This window comes from Rhopilema esculentum, chromosome 10 (assembly GCF_057945365.1).
Source record: "Rhopilema esculentum isolate cy_ngs chromosome 10, ASM5794536v1, whole genome shotgun sequence".
NCBI lineage: Eukaryota > Metazoa > Cnidaria > Scyphozoa > Rhizostomeae > Rhizostomatidae > Rhopilema > Rhopilema esculentum.
Window position 1 is genome coordinate 1,252,278 of NC_142824.1, and position 16,871 is coordinate 1,269,148.

Genomic DNA, 16,871 nt, shown 5'->3' on the forward strand with positions numbered 1-16,871 from the left:
GTTGCCTACACTTTGTAGAATCCACGAGACGCTGTTAGAGAGCGAACCTCTTTCACAGCTGGCAAACCCCACGAGAAACGCTGATGTCGACGATCCAATAAAGGAGGACAATCTCTCTTACAACTCTGCTGCCTCGTCAAGTTGGTCTCTTGCCGGTAAAATGCAGTTAGAGGAAAAGCAGGAAGCTCAAGAGGATCTTGAGTTAAAAGTACGGCCATTTTTTCTATTGAACCACTGAGTTTCTTCGGTTGAATGTCGCAGTTGCAGACTGTGTAAATTGAAGCATGCAAATTTTTCTAATTTGCGGAATGCAATCAACTGTAAAGTGAACTGCCACAGCAAAAAATTCTAAATTTTGCTGTAAGAGTCTAAACGTTTTCTTAAATATTTTTCTCTTAGTTAACAGCTAATTGTGAAATATTGTGTGTTTCAAGGAGGCAGATATAAAGACGCAGAGAACGAATTCTGTCGTGGCGGATTCAGTCTCAGAACTGTCCTTTGCTTCGATCATGACAGTGCAAAAGATTCAGTTTTGCGTTCATGGAATAAACGAGCCTGGGAGTGAGATCAAAGATGAACTGGTCAGAGTTCTAAGAAATAAACTCGATGATGCTGTTTTCGAACAGCTCAATCTTCTGATAGCTAGGAATCCGAAGTGTAGACTGGCACCCGCTGATGTGCAGGTTAGTTTCTTTCTCGTGAAAAAAACCTTTAGATTGTAGATTATTTTTAGTCAAAACACGGTTTTAATTTAATTTATTTGAGCAATACTGCAATCCCCATTAACAATGCCTCTCACTTAAAATATGTATTATTCGGAAAGTTAAATTTCCTCAAAATGCCCGTACAGCTGTGTTTGATATGATCGCTTTATTGACAATTGATTGGTATGATTGGTATGGTATGATCGATCGATCGATTGGTTGTTTTTATGATTTATTGATTGATTGAGCATGTTTAAGCATGATTGAGAACCGAACAGATGCTTTTTGATACCTTGATACACGCTAAAGAATTTGATTTGAAGACGTTAGATGCCACCCCCTTCCCCAACAATAAAATTGCATCATCTACTATTCAGAAGGTCTCTTCAATTCCAGTTTATCCAGCCTCCTGGGCATGCACCAGACGTTATACACATCGCGCTGCCAAAGATGACCTTCCAGTACACACATTCGTTCGTCTACTTCCTGCGGCAATACCTGCTACAAAGGTTCCACACTCCGAGATTCACTGAGACGAACCCTGAATTTCACTTTAAAAATTACGGTGACAGAAATTCTTGCTTGGGATTTGCAGAATCACTTCCAATCAATGATGTGTACCTCTATAACAGACGGGAAACAAAAGGACGTTGTAAGAATATAGCTTTTTGCTTGATTTTATTTTAGTTTCAATGCTGAAATTTCATATAGCTCACTCATTCACTTGGTTTGATATCACTCATTCGTTTGGTTTAATCAAACGCGGCTTTTTTAACATTTTAAAGTATTACAAAACAGAGGCTCGGAGCAATGGTCATTAGAGAATTTTCTGTAGTTCGTTAATCTCAATGTAATCTGCAGTCGTTTTTATCGTTCTTTGCAGTGTTACAACTTTTAGACTGTCCAATATTAAGACAAATTATTTCGTTTTGCAGGCATCGGATGCATATACCTATCAGTAGTCGATGCAGATCTTAATCCGCTCTCTGTGTATCCCACGTTTCACAAAGCAAGGGTTGATGTATTTGAGCCTGAGTTTTACTCGCATTCTCTCGAAGACTTTATCAAGATTAAAGCTGCTTCCGCCAGAGGTCCAGGTAATCTGCACTTAACTTATCGTTCAGTCTTTTATCTCATGTCATTCAAGGTCGATTGTGACCATTGATCTCATACAGTTACAATTGATTTATTGATTGTGTAAAGTGGCTATCGTAAATGAAGGACCACTTCGTAATCTCAGAAAACTTGTATTATTCATAAAATGACACGCCATCAGGACTTTATTCAGTCACCATTTCTTCTTCTCTGATTGTTTTCCAGAGGATGAACTGTTGCTAGAATTCAAAGTTTGGCATAGAGGCAGTATCAACGTTGATGAACTTATGGGCCTAATTGTTTCTGATGTCCAGAAAGCCCTCTGTGATATTTTTTTCGAGTATTTCATTTTATTTACCCCTGTCTCAGAAATACCGATGCACTTGCAATCTTTTTACTTCCCGAAATCACCATCCATACACAGTCAAGCGACGACACCTACTTTTGTGAAAAGTGATTCGAGGTCGGCAACCCCAGTTTCCAGCACCCCTTTTTCCAGAACGTCGGGGAAAAAGTTTCTCTCCGAGACTTCTACTCCTTCTGATTTCCGAGCACGCTCACCTGCCGTTTTGCGAAACAAATCACTACAAGATATTTCAGTAAAAGAGCCATTAGTCAAAAAAGCTTCTAAAGAGTCGCTTCGGGACTCTGCCAAGAAAAGTCAAATAGAGGGAGTTGACAACATCGAGAAGACGTATGAGACTCTCGAGGAATTCTTCCCATTAAACCCATCCGGCAATCGTTCGAGAGAATCACCAACTAGCATAAAATCTGACAACGAGGACACAGGAACTAGAAAGCTTTTGAATGCAAGCAACCAAGGGCAGGCTTCTGTTTCTGTACAGGAAGTCGAGAAATTGCTTCCAAAAATTTCTGGGTCTGACAATCCTATTGGCTCACCATATGACACATTAACGGACAGAGAGGTCGAGGAGTCATTCAATGCCACACAAAGCGACGTAGATGAAGCTGTGAAGGAGGGAGACAGAAGGGAGCTAACATGGAAAGAAATAGAGAGGAGAAAGCGGCTTGACAACGAGGCTAGGAAAGCCAGGCGGCATTTTGAGAGAGGGGAAACTGGATATTTACACCCTTGGTAATACAGCATTTTTCATTTGTTAGCTTTCGATGCAATCCTGTCTTGAAAATCAAGTCAAATTTGATATCGAATCTTCCTATTGTAGAACGGAACTATCTTGCTATTCAGACTAACTACCCTGTTATTGGCCTTTTGAATGACGGTGCTAAATGTTGCTTTCCATTTGTTTTGTTTGCTAAATGAATGCTTTTTCTGCTGGCATCTTTTTGGCTTATCTTCGCGTTGTCAGCAGTCTTTGCGAAAATTAGGCTTTACCGTATTGGGTAACATGATTATATGACGTGCTACATTTTGCTGGAATAGCCAAATGACTTTATTGAGACATGGTTAATAGAAGAACCTCTTCTACTTTCAACTATTTTCATATTTGCTATAATGGAGGTGTGGAATGTGTATTAAGAAATGAATTGGAGAGCTCCTTTAAGACCCCAGCAACTTGCAAAAAAATTTAAATATTCAAATCATGAAAGGACCATTTCAGATTTTTTTTTATGAATAGATGTCTCCCTTTGACAATAAAGATGATTTGTGAAATTTTCTATCGTCATGGCCAAATGCAGGCAGTCATGAGCAATGAAATGAAAATATTTTGAATGAATTATCCTGATTTAGACTAAAGAATGCTGTCATCGATCAATTGTTTTATTATGATTGACAGCTATCTGAGAGGTATCGACTTGGTCCTAGAAGAAATGCTCAACCAAGGTGCAGCGTCCATTCATAAGCACACTGGATCAGTGAACTTCAACATCACTCCAGAATTGATCCTCAAGGAAATGTTAAAGATTCTAGTTGACATTGCCTCTGATATCAAGCCAAAAGTCTTTAAGCAGTCATATTCGTAAGATTTCTTTTATCCATTACTTTTGCCAGTCGACAATCGTAACTCACCATTCTGTAGAAAGATTTTCATTTATCAGTCTGATTTTGATTTTATTTTCAGTTTTGTGAAAGAAACAAGTTTCGGTTGTTTCTAGGAAGCAATGAAAAGAGCTTTTAGCATATCTGAATGGCTGCTTTCCACTCAACTTGCCTTTTTCTCTTCCTAATGTCGCTATAAAATGCTTTTCGCGATAGTATTTATTCCAATAACAATCGTTTATTTACTTTAGGAATTTTACTAAACGGGTACCTTTAGAGCCGATAGCAACAGAGGATTTGTAAAGTTGTTCTAACTGGTAGGATTAAATTGACTACTGACTAAGGAGCCTTAAAAGATAATTTGCTGAAATGTCTGAATTGCTCAAGAACCCAGAAAAATTGTGCATTACATAGAGCTTGAAGTGGACTGTTTAGCATGACACAGGGTGCTGTAAAACACTTTTGTTTAGGCTTAAGTCAATGCTTTCTCTTTCAGGCCGTCAGTGATTGAACATAAAGTGAAACGGGATGTTGTTTTCATCCCACATTCATTTGAAAGGAGTGCCGTCAAGGTATCTTTGTAGTTTTTTCAGACTTACATCAAATTGATCATGGATGTTTTGTTTCCCAAAAATTGACGTTTCATTTGTATTTTTTATGATTTCTTTAGAAGATGTATCATATTCTGTTTCCAAGAAAGACATCTCTTTAAAGGAAGCACATATCTTTGTTTTTAGAGTGATGACTTTGGAGAATCCTCAACGGATGCTACCTGTTCAGTTCGCCCAGCCTCAATCGTTCCTGGCACAAAAACCTCTTTCATTGCCATAGGCCGAAACGTGAAACAGTGGAGGAAGTGCGTTAGTCTCAACGAAGGTAAAGCAGTCATTGCCATAGCTTTTGCGTTTGAAAATTCTCTTCTATTTAGCCAATAATAATAAATTTTGATTGGAAATGGAAATACTGAGGTCTCACTTGCCAATCATAGTTGATTATATCGGATTTTATTATCTTCATAAGTGATGGTGTTTACATATTTGCCGTATTTTCAAGAAAAACAACTCATTTCACTGCGCAGTTTCAATAATATCACTTGACCCCTTTCTGTCCAATGCCGTTTAGAAAATTTCTTATTCAAATGGATATCACTTAGTGTTCTTCATACCAAACTTTTCTTTCTTCTTCATTTCTGGCCTGAAGCTGCTTATCTAGGACTCTGCAACGTGAGATTTTGCATTAATGTTGTTTTGATACAGTTTCACACAATTCAATTTATCGCTTTTATGGTCATAAATTAAATCATTTCTATTTAGCTATATGATTTTAACTCACTCATTACTTTATAGCTGTTTCTGACGAAGAGGAAAAAGGAATTTCCAACACAAGTTTCAGCAAGCAGCAGTTTAAGCCGTTTGTGTCGGATGGCACAGCCAGATACTCTGGTGGCCGATTCATGGACAATCTCGCGCCTTCTTGCATGAAGCCAGGTTTTGTGCCGAGACAGAAATTCTACATAGTCAAGTTTGTTAATAGAAAGGTTAGTATGATATGCTTTATAATTTATCATTAATATTTATTCATATAAGTAGTGAAGCTCATTTCCACTATCTTGGCTGGCCATTATTTTGATTTTAACAACAAACTAACCTGTGTAGAAAACTTAAATGATGGCTAACCCAAATGGTCTCATGATATTTTCTGCTTCTTAATAACAATTAACTGCCTATTCCGTTCATCTTCGCCTTTATTCCTTGTTAGGCTGCTGTCAGTTTCCTCGAAGCTGTCAACAACATGACAGAAAGTAGAACCACTTGAACTCTCCTTCTTCGCTTCACTAGAATATTCAATCTTGCTTCGGCCAATCTCCTCTTACTCTGGATTCAATCAGCAATCTTCTCACAAAAGCGAAACGCGTGTGTTCAGAGGCAATCTAGAATGTTCATAAGCAAACCTGAAATACTTCATGTAAAAACATTCATAGACACAATCAGGTTCGCCGAAGAGCGGCAAAATTAAGGCCCAGGTCAAACGTCGCTCTTCCCATGCGGCGAACCTAATTCATTTTAGCTCGCCACAAACAAGTCGTTCCCAACAAGTCCAGGTACTGCACCAAATTGAATTTAGTTCGGCGCATAAGAAGTTTAACGTGTGGAACGAGCCTTGATCATTACCAGCGCCTTAGAGCTTTTTATTTTTAATTGATTGATTTAACATCGACCAACAATACTGAATATTGTGTCAAACTAAATAAACCCCAAAGAACTGAATTTTCCCGACAGTTTCTCTTTTGCATGTCTCATCTTGTTTTTTCTGGCCATCAAACTAGATTTATCCATCCAATATTGAGAAAGTGACTGGCTACCTTTTTCCAACAGGTTGTCATTTTCACGTACAACTTTCCTGTGGAAGTGAATTCGCTGCTTGACAAGCAGTTAAATCGACTGTACGCTTGGCATAATGCCAGGTATCATTTGGCATCGTGCTTGGCAATGCAGAAGCTAGGGCTTTTTCATCATTTGCAGTTTTCTCAGGAGGGTCAAGATGAGGTAGTTGCGTTGTTTTCAATATTACATCTAATTATTCTCCACTCTTGTTTGTTTCTATTTCGTAATTTGAATGACTTGAATCTTATATCTAACGATTTTTTCCTTTCTTCGTTCCGGCCTTTTTATTTATGTCACTTTCAGCTATTGTTATTTTTTGCTCGTTATTAAAGGAAACTGCATCGTTTTGTTCATCGACATACCATGTTCACATCACCAGTTTGCTGAAAGAAACGGTTCCGGTATCGAGAGAGGTAGGTACAACTTCGCTTTCAAATCTTTGAGAAAGGCTGTTAAAAGGAAGAGCCAGAATCAAATATTTATTTAACCCAGGTATATGCTGGCACTATCTCGCATTCTTTAGTAAATATTGCTACTGAATTAGATGTAATGTCGATTCAATTAAAAATAGAGACAGTAATATCGTTGATACGGGTTTTCTCTACTTTCAAGCGATGTTCAGCCCGGCTTTAGAAAGTCTAGGTGAAATTTGTACAGCTCTTCTTATCTGTGAAAGCTAAAAAATAGCTCAGTAAATCAATTTGTGTCCGACGTGGCAAAAGTACCGCCAGCTAAGCCTCTTAAGGTAAAGCAAAGCTAGCTGGTGACTGGTAACTGGACTAGGCACCAAGCAAACCCGCTGGTGAACGAGACGCTATTATCCTCCTGTAAAGTTTGTTTACTTTCAGCTTCACGTGTCTCAAGGCGATTTATACCGGCACTGCTACTCCATTGGAGTTGCTTTCGATCAGAAACCATAAGAATTCATTTTCTTGCAGAAGAGTAAAGGTATCTCGACTGACCAAGAGAAGTCATTGGGCTGGAAACTGCCATCTCTAGATGACACATTTCGAGACACGGCTCCGTGTAAACCCCTGCATAAAGAGAACTTCAGACTGTCAGCTGATCCAGTGAAGAGAATAGGCCATCAATACCAGGTATTCAGCAGAGTTATTTTCGTAAATTAATTAGATTTTTCATGTTCGTTTTACTTTAAAGGAAAACATATTATCTTTTAAACAAGCAACGTTCCTTTTTCCTGATCAATGGAGATATCTATTCTTATTTGCCAATATTTTCCATAATTACATATCTTGTTTCTTTCTAGGAAGTGACAAAGATGAAAATAAATGGTAAACCACTCTTTGATATTCATGTTATTTGAATAATGCGGCCTTTTTGTGTTTTTTCATTCATTGCTAGTATGTTTTATTAAACTGCGAAAAACATTTTTTTATTTTGTGAATCTCAATCTGCTCTAGTGGAAAGCCAACAGGCCAAGCTTCGGGAAAGCCTAGAGATGTGGCTCAGCTGTGGACCACACCTTCCGATTTACGTAAGTCTTCAAATTCGCCTCATAATAAGCACAAGAAGAATCGTGCTTTTAGACACAAATTGCTAACCTAATAGGTCTTTGTTGTATTTTTATACGTTTTATCAAATTCCACAATTTTGTACCCATTCGAGTTTATGGTAGACAGTGGTGAATATTATTTCTGCTTATCAATCTACATCGGTTAAGTGTTACCAAGTCAACAAAAATGAAGATTAAAAGATAAGAAGAGGAATGTAAGTTATTGAAGTAATGAGGTGGCTTTAAAAAAGCTAAAAGATGCAGTTTAATGGTAGAATTCTTTCTGAAAGTTTATATTTGGCTGACCTCAGCAAGACTGTCTGAGGTATTTCCAAAATACGATACAGAAATTCAATCTTTATCGAGCTACATGAATTTAGTCTTTCGTTTCTGCTGATGCATACAAATGTGAACTACTTTCCTTAGGCAATTGATGAACCAAAGTTTTGTAATAACATTTTTGGCAGGGTGAATTGCCTTTTGCTAATCACTTATACAAGTCTAGCAAGATAAGCTAGAACAGACCTACATTTAAAATGCGGCTTTTGCACTATCGCTGTATAGCATCTCCAATGCAAACTGGGTTTTTACCCTTTCAAAGTCTCTAAGCTTGACTGTATCTTTGTATTTTTCTTCTACCCATCACGTAAGTCTTTTTTAAATTCAATTTTTCATTCCACGATGCTGTTATATTAAAAGTTAAAAGCCACTAACTTTTCACACTTATGCTGCACAGACAGGCAGGAGTCTTATATGTCATCTAATATACTTTCCAGTTGGATAAGTAACCTGCCTGTTTCTCAATAATTATTCGTTTTTCTGATCATTTTGATATTAATCCATGTTCTTCTTTGTTGATAGAAATGTATTATGTGAATTACTTCCGGAATCAGAGTAATAATTGCATTTATTATTGTAATAACAATTTGTTGTTTCTGCGTTTCCACTTCCGGTTTTTTCCTTTCCCAGGAAAACAGACTTAGTTTGCTGAAAAGACACAGTCACTTTATTCATTTTTGCCAAACACCTCTGCTTTTTATCAAAGGTAGTAAATCGTCTGGCAATCGGCCCCGTCCAAGTGGCAACATGGAAACAACGGTGCGTTGTCAGCTCAGATTCAGCGATTCAGATTTAGCATAATTGCTGGACAGCCTCTGTCAATAGATATTGTAGAACGTTACTTTATTGGGTTGAAGTGTACAATTCATACCAAACATTCGACGATTTCTACAGAATGTTTTGAGCTTCTTGGTTTTCATACAGGCAGTGTAACTTCCCTGGCCATTGAATTGTCACTCTTTTCTGCTTTACTAAAAGTATGGTATGCTCTCCTTGTCAATTTATACCCAACATTTTAATTTTTCGATCAAAACCCTCGCCTAGGAATATATGAATTGAATGTATTGCATCTCAACAATGTAGTTGTCTGCTCAGAATTGTCTCTAGGCTTACTCGAAACGCGATTTCAGTGAATCTTTTCTGAAGTCACATAATTTCAAATACCATCTACCCTGTTTTAATGCTGGCATGAAGACCGTGCTATTTGCCACTCTAACAAGCCCTCTTTGTCTCTTAGAAGCAAAAAGAGGAAGCCACGCACGAGTCTAAAGTTGCTGTTGCTGTTAAAGACTCGAATACTCGAGAGCAAGGTCATGACTGGTATGGTGAGCTCAAATGGTCTGTCATGCAGAAATACATTCATTATCTGCAGACACTCGGATTTTGCCTTATCCAGCTTCAGTCAAGCAATAAAAGGTACTTTCAGCCTATTATTCGCTTGTTTATTTCAAATTTTATCCCATCTGTTTCTTTCTATCCATATCCCTGCAATTTTCTCTTTCGCACATACCATTCTTTTTCGCAAACTTTATTGCTTTTTGCCTCTTTCCCCTCCTAATTCATTCATTTTGTGATGGATAGGAATGCCCATGAAGGGTCTTCCATGGAACAATTCGGATATTCATGTGTCAAGTTCCCACACATACTATCGAATACAGAGAAATAAACTAAAACGAACCGGAACAGTTTTAAAATCAGCAGACTCATCAATGGCGCTTGGTGATAACACTGAAAATCGCTTTGACCTGGGCTTAGCGCCTTCTTGCAGCATGCAAAGCTTATTGCATGCAAAGCTTTTCCTTACTCCATGTTTAGTGCATTCTTCTGCTATTCCATCAATATTTTTGCTAACTTTTTTCCTTGTCATCAACGTTCATTTCTTTTCATTTGATTTTCTTTTTATTTATGCTCCTCCCTTTTTGCGCGTTTTTGCCTTAGATGCCTATTTCCTTTTTTGTTACTTCTTAGCTGTTTCTATTCTTGTCTCTGCCTTTTTATGAATTTCCCCCCTTTCTTTCCCTTTGTTCTTCCCTTTGTCCATTCTACCTCTGCTTCATTTATCTTAATAGCTTTCCTTGCTTCCTCCCTCTTTTTTGTTTCTATATTCGTTTCATTTTTCCCTTTGCCTATTATTTAATCTTATCATGACTTAATATTTTCATTACTGATACTACCTTTGTTACCCTTGTTTTAGCATGGTACCGCCGAGATAATTTTTTAAAAGTTCTTTTTTTTCTTTTTTGCTGTTTTCCACTTGTCAACAACACTTTTCTCATTTTTACCTCCAGCCAAAATTTGCGGATTGCTAAGGGAAGCTTTAAACGCGTACCACCAAAGGCAGGAGTTGAGGTATTTAAATGAGATTTTTCTGATTGTGTCCAAATACGATTAACGTAATTTTGAATTTTTTATTCTTGTTAAATTAGCAAACATAAAACGTTTCACGTCTTTTAGCACTTGAATTATAAACATTACGTCATTTCACTTGCAGAATTCAACAAGAACCCGCCCAAATGTGAATTACTTGCAGAAGAGTTCAAACGCAGGAATTCTGATATTAGAGCTCTCATGCAGAGTAAGGAAATTCTGTTTGTGTAGGCGAATATGCAATTAAAAACTCACCTTTTTCCCTTTCAAGACTTTTCTTGCTTTTTTAAATACTTCTCTTTAAATACTTCCCTTTGTTAAATTGTTCTCTGGAACTGTTAGTCTGTGATTGTAATTTTGTGATCGCTATACTGTGACTGTCTCTGAATATGCAATGTTTTTTTCAGAATGACAATCTATCTTTGAAGATATTTTCATTTGAAGCATCAAGAGTTAAGTCCTTGGAACGATTTGTGACAATGCCGGTGAGATTTTTGTTTGATCCAGGGATTGATTATCTCTCGTTTATCCGTTCAATTGATTTGTGATATATGACAGCATGATTATTTTTGTTGTTTCAAAGCAGCAAGTCCTTTCTGGTAGATATCTGCCTTTGACTGCTCAGTTTTGTGTGAAATTTATAATTGCAGATGAAATGCTTGCAATTGAAATAGCGATTCCTCTCGTCCGTTTTAGGAGAGATGGCTTTTTCAGGAGGACTGCAGCAAGTATAAAGAACTCATGCATATTCACTCCTTTGCTTATGACTTTCAACTCAGACAAGCTCAACAGTTCTTGTCTGGACGGAACACGATATTTTACCCTGGTTATCCTGTGCAGAAATTATTTGAAAGAATGATAGAAATCTTTCCTACGCCGCCCCCGTTCTCCTGCTGCTACCTTGCACAAGGTAAGTTGGAGCCAAATCCCATTCACTCTTTTTCTTTTACCGTAAATATTTTTTGTTTGATTTATTAAACAAGAGTATCAGTTAGAGGACGGGCTGTGTAGAGATTCTACAGATACAACTTTATTGAAATTTCTGCATTCTTGTGGCATGTCTTTTCTTTGTGTTTTGCTATGTGATGCGACTTTGATATTTCTTAGGTAAGACTGCAGCATCGTTGTTTGTGAGACATTTGTTTGTTCTAGGGACAGTCAGCATCCCGTGTTCGGCTGGTGTGGAAACGAAGGAAGTTTTCAGTTATCTGTCTATAAACGCAGAGAGATACAAAATGGACCCTGCAAAGATCACGCGCATTGATGACTCAGCGAATAAAGAGGAAGCAAGCACCGATCAAACCATTCTAAGCTACATGTACTACACTAGCAAATCGAAAGACAAGGGCGAGTTCCAAAAGCTGACTTCAGGTTTTCGTAGAGATTCGGCCGATTTTGACGGAAACGTCATCATCACTTTGAGTCCATCTCAAGACAAAGAAGTTTTGAATTTGAAATTTTTTCTTGTTTTAACAAACAGGCGAGAGTTGTATCCAAGACGCTCTTTGCGAAGCCAGCTGAGTAGCCTCAGGAGCAGACGAAAAAGGACGTTTTCTGGCTCTGAAAGATCTCTTGCCCAGAATTCTGATGATACTCAAGCCTCTGGTATTTGTTTGATTGTTCCTTTTTTAAAAGTGGAATAAAGACGTGAATTTCTTTTTTATGAATATGAACTCAAAATTGAAGTAATTCGATTTTCTACTTATCCTGACAGCTGAACTTCTCAAGCTTTCAATATTTGGTCCCCTTTTATGGAAAAACCTTTCTAAACTCACATTTTGCTTAAAAAGAAATTAAAGTCAGTGGATAATGGCTTGGACTGAACTGAAACGAACTTTTTAATTGTATTCTTTATCTTCTACTTTCTTACATCTTTGAATTTCTTGTTAGCTATCTTCTGTATTTTTATAAACTATTTTTCCGTATGACATAAACTTGCAATATATTATTTTCAACAGGCCCTAAACTTCGCGTCCGATTCAGCACAAGAACGAGCAGTCATTCATTCACCGAATACGAGGAACCGAGTCAAAGCGGTCCCGTGAAAGTACCGACCTGGCCAGGGTCTCTCAATGAAGGTGACTCGAATTCGCCCAATGCGATTTCCAGTCCGAGCTCAGACACGGCGCTTCTTACAGCGAAGCACCAGCATGAATTCCCAAATGCATTCCAGCAACAGATGCCCCGGTCAACTTCTTGTGAGCCATTCATTCCAAGATCAAATTCAAATGACGCCATTTCTGCTGCAGCTCCAGTTCAAATAAATATCAGAAAGTCTTCAAGCTCTGGTCAGCTAGCAGAAAGCAACGAACAAGCAGAAAGCAATTTTTTGATAAACGAAGTTGCCTTCGTGAGCGGGCGTCTTTCCAAAGTAGCATGTACCTGCCTAAGTAATTGCTGGAGAGACTTCATGTGGTATCAGTTGCTGCTGATGGATTGCTTTGACGATGAAACGTCAGCAAAGAAGCACAAGAAAAAGATGGAAACACGGAAAGAGAGCGACACTGCGATCAGCCAATGGAAATTGTCTGCAGTCTTGCAACAGATAAGAAAAGACATCGTTCCGGTAATTCTGATGTTACCAGTTCATGCCTCTTGCTTCCATTTTCGTGTTAAGTAGGCATAGTGCAGACAGATCTCATCTAGGGGAAAACTATTTTATTTTCCTCGGTTTAGGTATCCGCAAATATTCTAGAATGTGTATCGTTCGTAAAACTCGTGAATTACACTGAAACGTTGTGTGACTATCACTTTGTTTCATTGCAGAATATATCAGTATCTGAGATAAAGCTGTTGCTCGGGCTAGTCAAATTGTACTCTTTGTCGTCCATCGACAAGCGAGTGGATACAATATTAACGCTGCTTGGGAACTCAAAACCGCATAAACATGGCCTAGCAAGGTACTACATATGTATTTACTGAGATTTCGTATGTCTTTATGCAGCATTTTAATTTCCTACAGGAAAATATCATGGTTGATAATCAATGTAGTTCAGCTTTTTACTAGATTCATTTGTTTCAGCAAGTTTCTGATTATGTTTTTAGAACTCTGAGTGGTAAATTTGGCACAGCTTACCGAGAATTTTTGTCTGAAGACTCGAGGGTTCGTTACATTTGTCTACTCAATCCAAAGGACCTAGATATGTTTGTTTTGGTGACAACTGGTACAGATGACATCATCCAGGTTGGCTTTTTATACCTACTCAATTTATGTAAATTGGATTATGAGCAATGCATAGATGTATCTTAAATCGATTCAGCTGTTTCCTTACGTTTGGAATCGTATTTACATTCTTTATCTATTCGAATTTATTTCGATCATCCTGTCTAGCCATGACTCAACTTAACGTATTGACTCACAACGTCATTTTTTAAGATATGTTTTGCAAAAGGAGAAATATTAAAGTGTCTCAGCAATGAAACAAATTGGCAGTATTAACACGAGATTTACAAAGAGGCAAAAGCCACTGCATTGACAGGTAGCAAATGTGTGAATGGGGGGTTGCGAATGGCAGCAGGACGCCTAAAATCTTTGCACCTTTTTTATGATTTAATTTTCTGTCGTTAATGTTAATACCATTTGTATCCGAACGATCTTTCTTGATCAAAATAGACTAAAATTGACATGCTTTTAGAGGAAGAAACCAAAGAATCGTCGTCTGCGTAATTCAGAATATACCGTTATTTCTTGAGAATCAGTCAATATTTTTCAGTATTGAAACCAAGAAAAGAATATTTATCGGTTAAATGAAATAGTATAAGCGTTGAGGGTAAAGTCTATTAAATAGAGATATCAAATTATAAACTCTAGTTTTTAATTTGTTTACGTTAAATAAGATCTAATGTCAATATGACCATTTTCTGATTTATTTCTTAAATTTGAATCGATTTTTCGCTTCTTAAATGTAACTGTTCTTTTTTTAGAATATTCAAGCTGTCTACCGGGAGGAGCCACGATTTCCACCGTCAAATGCATCGATTATTGGTGAGCTGAAGGACACCGAACGCTTCGCAGTTGAGCATATCGAGAGTGTAACGTCGTGTTTGTGTTTTTGCATTTGGAATCAGCTGCTTCCAAATCAATAATGACGCCTACCAAATCCTTACAACGCCACCCCCCCCCCCCCCGCCAAAATTGCCCTAAACAAGACATTTTTGTCGGCAAACATCGGTTTGTCAGCTGATTAAAATCGGGCGTATATAAGGGTTATTACTATATAAGGGTTATTACTATATAAGGGTTATTTTCGGAAAATGCCGTTTATCATCAAAGCTTGGAGGTTAACCAGGAGTGTTATTTTTATAAAATATTTCAGTTTAGGTTTAAAAAACTTGCAAAACTTTTTAAACATTCCAAACGTTGAAATCTCGAAATAATTTCGACCGATAAAGATAGTAATTAGGCAACGTTAATAGTAATTCAGTTTTCTAATTTTTGAATGCCAAAATTCGCGAATATACACTTACTCGAAGCTTTTACTGAGATCTGGGACCTTTCTCTGGCCTTATTTGTAGACTCTTTTCAGAATTTCAAGAATCAATTTTGTCAGCGTACAGTATTCAGATTATCAAAATCTTTATAGGATTCTAATTAAGGACAGGCCACTATTTCTATCAAGGTTTCGCATTACCCACTTGCATTGCAAGTATGAGGGAGTAATACATGTTTTTGACCCTCCCATCTCTTGCAGAGCGCCAGCTTATAGATTCAGTAGCACGAAGGCATCACAAATAGCATTGCTCATCCCCGATAGCATTATATTTATACAAGCAAGAAATAGAATTATCAGGTACTTTGAAAGACATTGCAGCGTCTAAGAATTGTGAATAGCAAATTTATTCTTGCTTATCAAATACAATTTATTTAGAATATAAATTGCGAAGAAAATTTCTCTGCCGAAAGGGTTTGTTTCTTGAAATTGACTCTTAATTATATTTACCTTGATACTGGGGCTAAAGCAGGAAGAAAGGGCGATAAGGGGGCGTTTTTGGTTCATTCAATGAGTGAAGCCAAGTGGAAACACAAATGAACTATGTGCAGTCATTGGCTATTATGATATGGTTCCATCAGTCCAGTCCATGAGAACTGCTTTTCAGGGGGCTATGACAAAAACATTAATAAGTAAGAAGATAGATACTACGAAATAGGAATGGTCGTTCATAGTTTTTTATTCTTCTCTTAAAGGTGGCAAGAGAAGGTGCCTGTTTGGCATCAGGTTCAAGTTGGTTCCAAAGCTTAGGTCCACGAAAAGAAATAGCTCTCTGCTCATTGTTTGTTTTCCGTAAGAATAGCGAAAGATCGGTATCGGTATTTCTCAGTTTTCTAACATTTCGAGTCGAATTTTTTTCGAACAGGTTGGAAAGGTACTCTGGGACGAGCCCATTAAACGACTTGTACATTGTTGTAGCTGTTTCGCTTCTAATAATGTCATCTATAGTTAGCCAACCCAAACTGCGAATCAGTGGCACAGCAGGCGCATCAACTCTGCCATTATCTACTATTCTAGCTGCTCCATTCTGCAGCTTTTGCAACGATTGCAGTTTAGTCACCCCACAGCACCCCCAAACCGAGCAGCAGAACCGAAAATGGGGCTTGATGATACCCCATTTTCGTTTACTCAACGTGTTTTGAGGTAAAAAATTTCTGGAATATTTCAAAAATCCGATTGCACGAGAAACTTTGGTACGGAGACTATTAACGTGTTCTTCCCAATTCAAGCCTCTATCGATTATCACACTCAGATACTTTGTTCGGTCAACATTTACAACTTGAGAGCCACCAATAAAAAACTGTGGATGATCAACTGTTCTATCAGTAGTTTTCTTATTTCTGGGCTGGGAGCTATAATCAGAGCTTGTATTTTTAGAACATTCAAAGAAAGTTTATTATCCTGCAATCATTGCTTCAAATCGTTCAGTTCACTGTTTAGAGTTTTATTTATATCTGCTAAGCTCGAAGAAGAATAGGAAATACTGGTGTCGTCAGCGCACAATGTCACTCTACCTTTTTTCAGAGAGAACGGAAGATCATTGATATAAATCATAAATAATAGAGGGCCAAGACATGAACGCTGGGGGAATCCACAGTGAATATCTTCGGTCTTAGAACATACCCCATTAACTTTGCAGAATTGCTTTCTAGTGGCTAGATATGACGTAAAGAAAGTAAGTTCTAGGTTTTCAACACCATACTTTCTCAACTTCGCAAGTTAAATGCCATGGTCTAAGTGTCAAATGCTTTTTTGAGATCAATGGAAATATTTGCAGTGTATCTGCCATCGTCCATGTTCACATACCGATCATCTGTGTTATTAAGAAGGCAAGTGACCACAGAATGAAGAGCTCTGAAGCCAGATTGTTTTGAAGATAAATGTTTGTTTTTCTCCAAATAATCGTACAGCTGTTTGAAGATAGGTTTTTCAAATACCCTGGCTAAAACAGGCAGGACAGATATAAGTCAGTAGTTAGATCGATCGTTAGGTTGATCATTTTTAGAATTTTGGGCTACT

At 37.7% G+C, this 16,871-nt stretch overlaps 1 protein-coding gene across 2 annotated transcripts in view; it reads left to right on the forward strand.

Annotated features, from left to right (window-relative positions):
- Positions 1-16,778, forward strand: part of LOC148959197 (KICSTOR complex protein SZT2-like) — a 39,696-nt gene extending 22,918 nt beyond the window's left edge. For both annotated transcript variants that reach the window (XM_089110895.1, XM_089110894.1), the window contains exons 36-60: positions 19-208; positions 435-683; positions 1,101-1,356; positions 1,640-1,801; positions 2,025-2,895; positions 3,557-3,739; positions 4,256-4,331; positions 4,497-4,635; positions 5,106-5,296; positions 6,135-6,305; positions 6,476-6,556; positions 7,082-7,240; positions 7,411-7,435; positions 7,565-7,638; positions 8,626-8,754; positions 9,233-9,411; positions 10,284-10,344; positions 10,487-10,570; positions 10,770-10,847; positions 11,059-11,272; positions 11,515-11,967; positions 12,321-12,928; positions 13,129-13,262; positions 13,408-13,546; positions 14,287-16,778. In XM_089110895.1, coding sequence (XP_088967021.1) covers positions 19-208; positions 435-683; positions 1,101-1,356; positions 1,640-1,801; positions 2,025-2,895; positions 3,557-3,739; positions 4,256-4,331; positions 4,497-4,635; positions 5,106-5,296; positions 6,135-6,305; positions 6,476-6,556; positions 7,082-7,240; positions 7,411-7,435; positions 7,565-7,638; positions 8,626-8,754; positions 9,233-9,411; positions 10,284-10,344; positions 10,487-10,570; positions 10,770-10,847; positions 11,059-11,272; positions 11,515-11,967; positions 12,321-12,928; positions 13,129-13,262; positions 13,408-13,546; positions 14,287-14,448 — 5,068 coding nt within the window. In that variant the 3' untranslated portion in view covers positions 14,449-16,778. The remainder of the gene's footprint in view (positions 1-18; positions 209-434; positions 684-1,100; positions 1,357-1,639; positions 1,802-2,024; positions 2,896-3,556; positions 3,740-4,255; positions 4,332-4,496; positions 4,636-5,105; positions 5,297-6,134; positions 6,306-6,475; positions 6,557-7,081; positions 7,241-7,410; positions 7,436-7,564; positions 7,639-8,625; positions 8,755-9,232; positions 9,412-10,283; positions 10,345-10,486; positions 10,571-10,769; positions 10,848-11,058; positions 11,273-11,514; positions 11,968-12,320; positions 12,929-13,128; positions 13,263-13,407; positions 13,547-14,286) is intronic.
- The last annotated feature ends 93 nt before the right edge of the window (positions 16,779-16,871 follow it).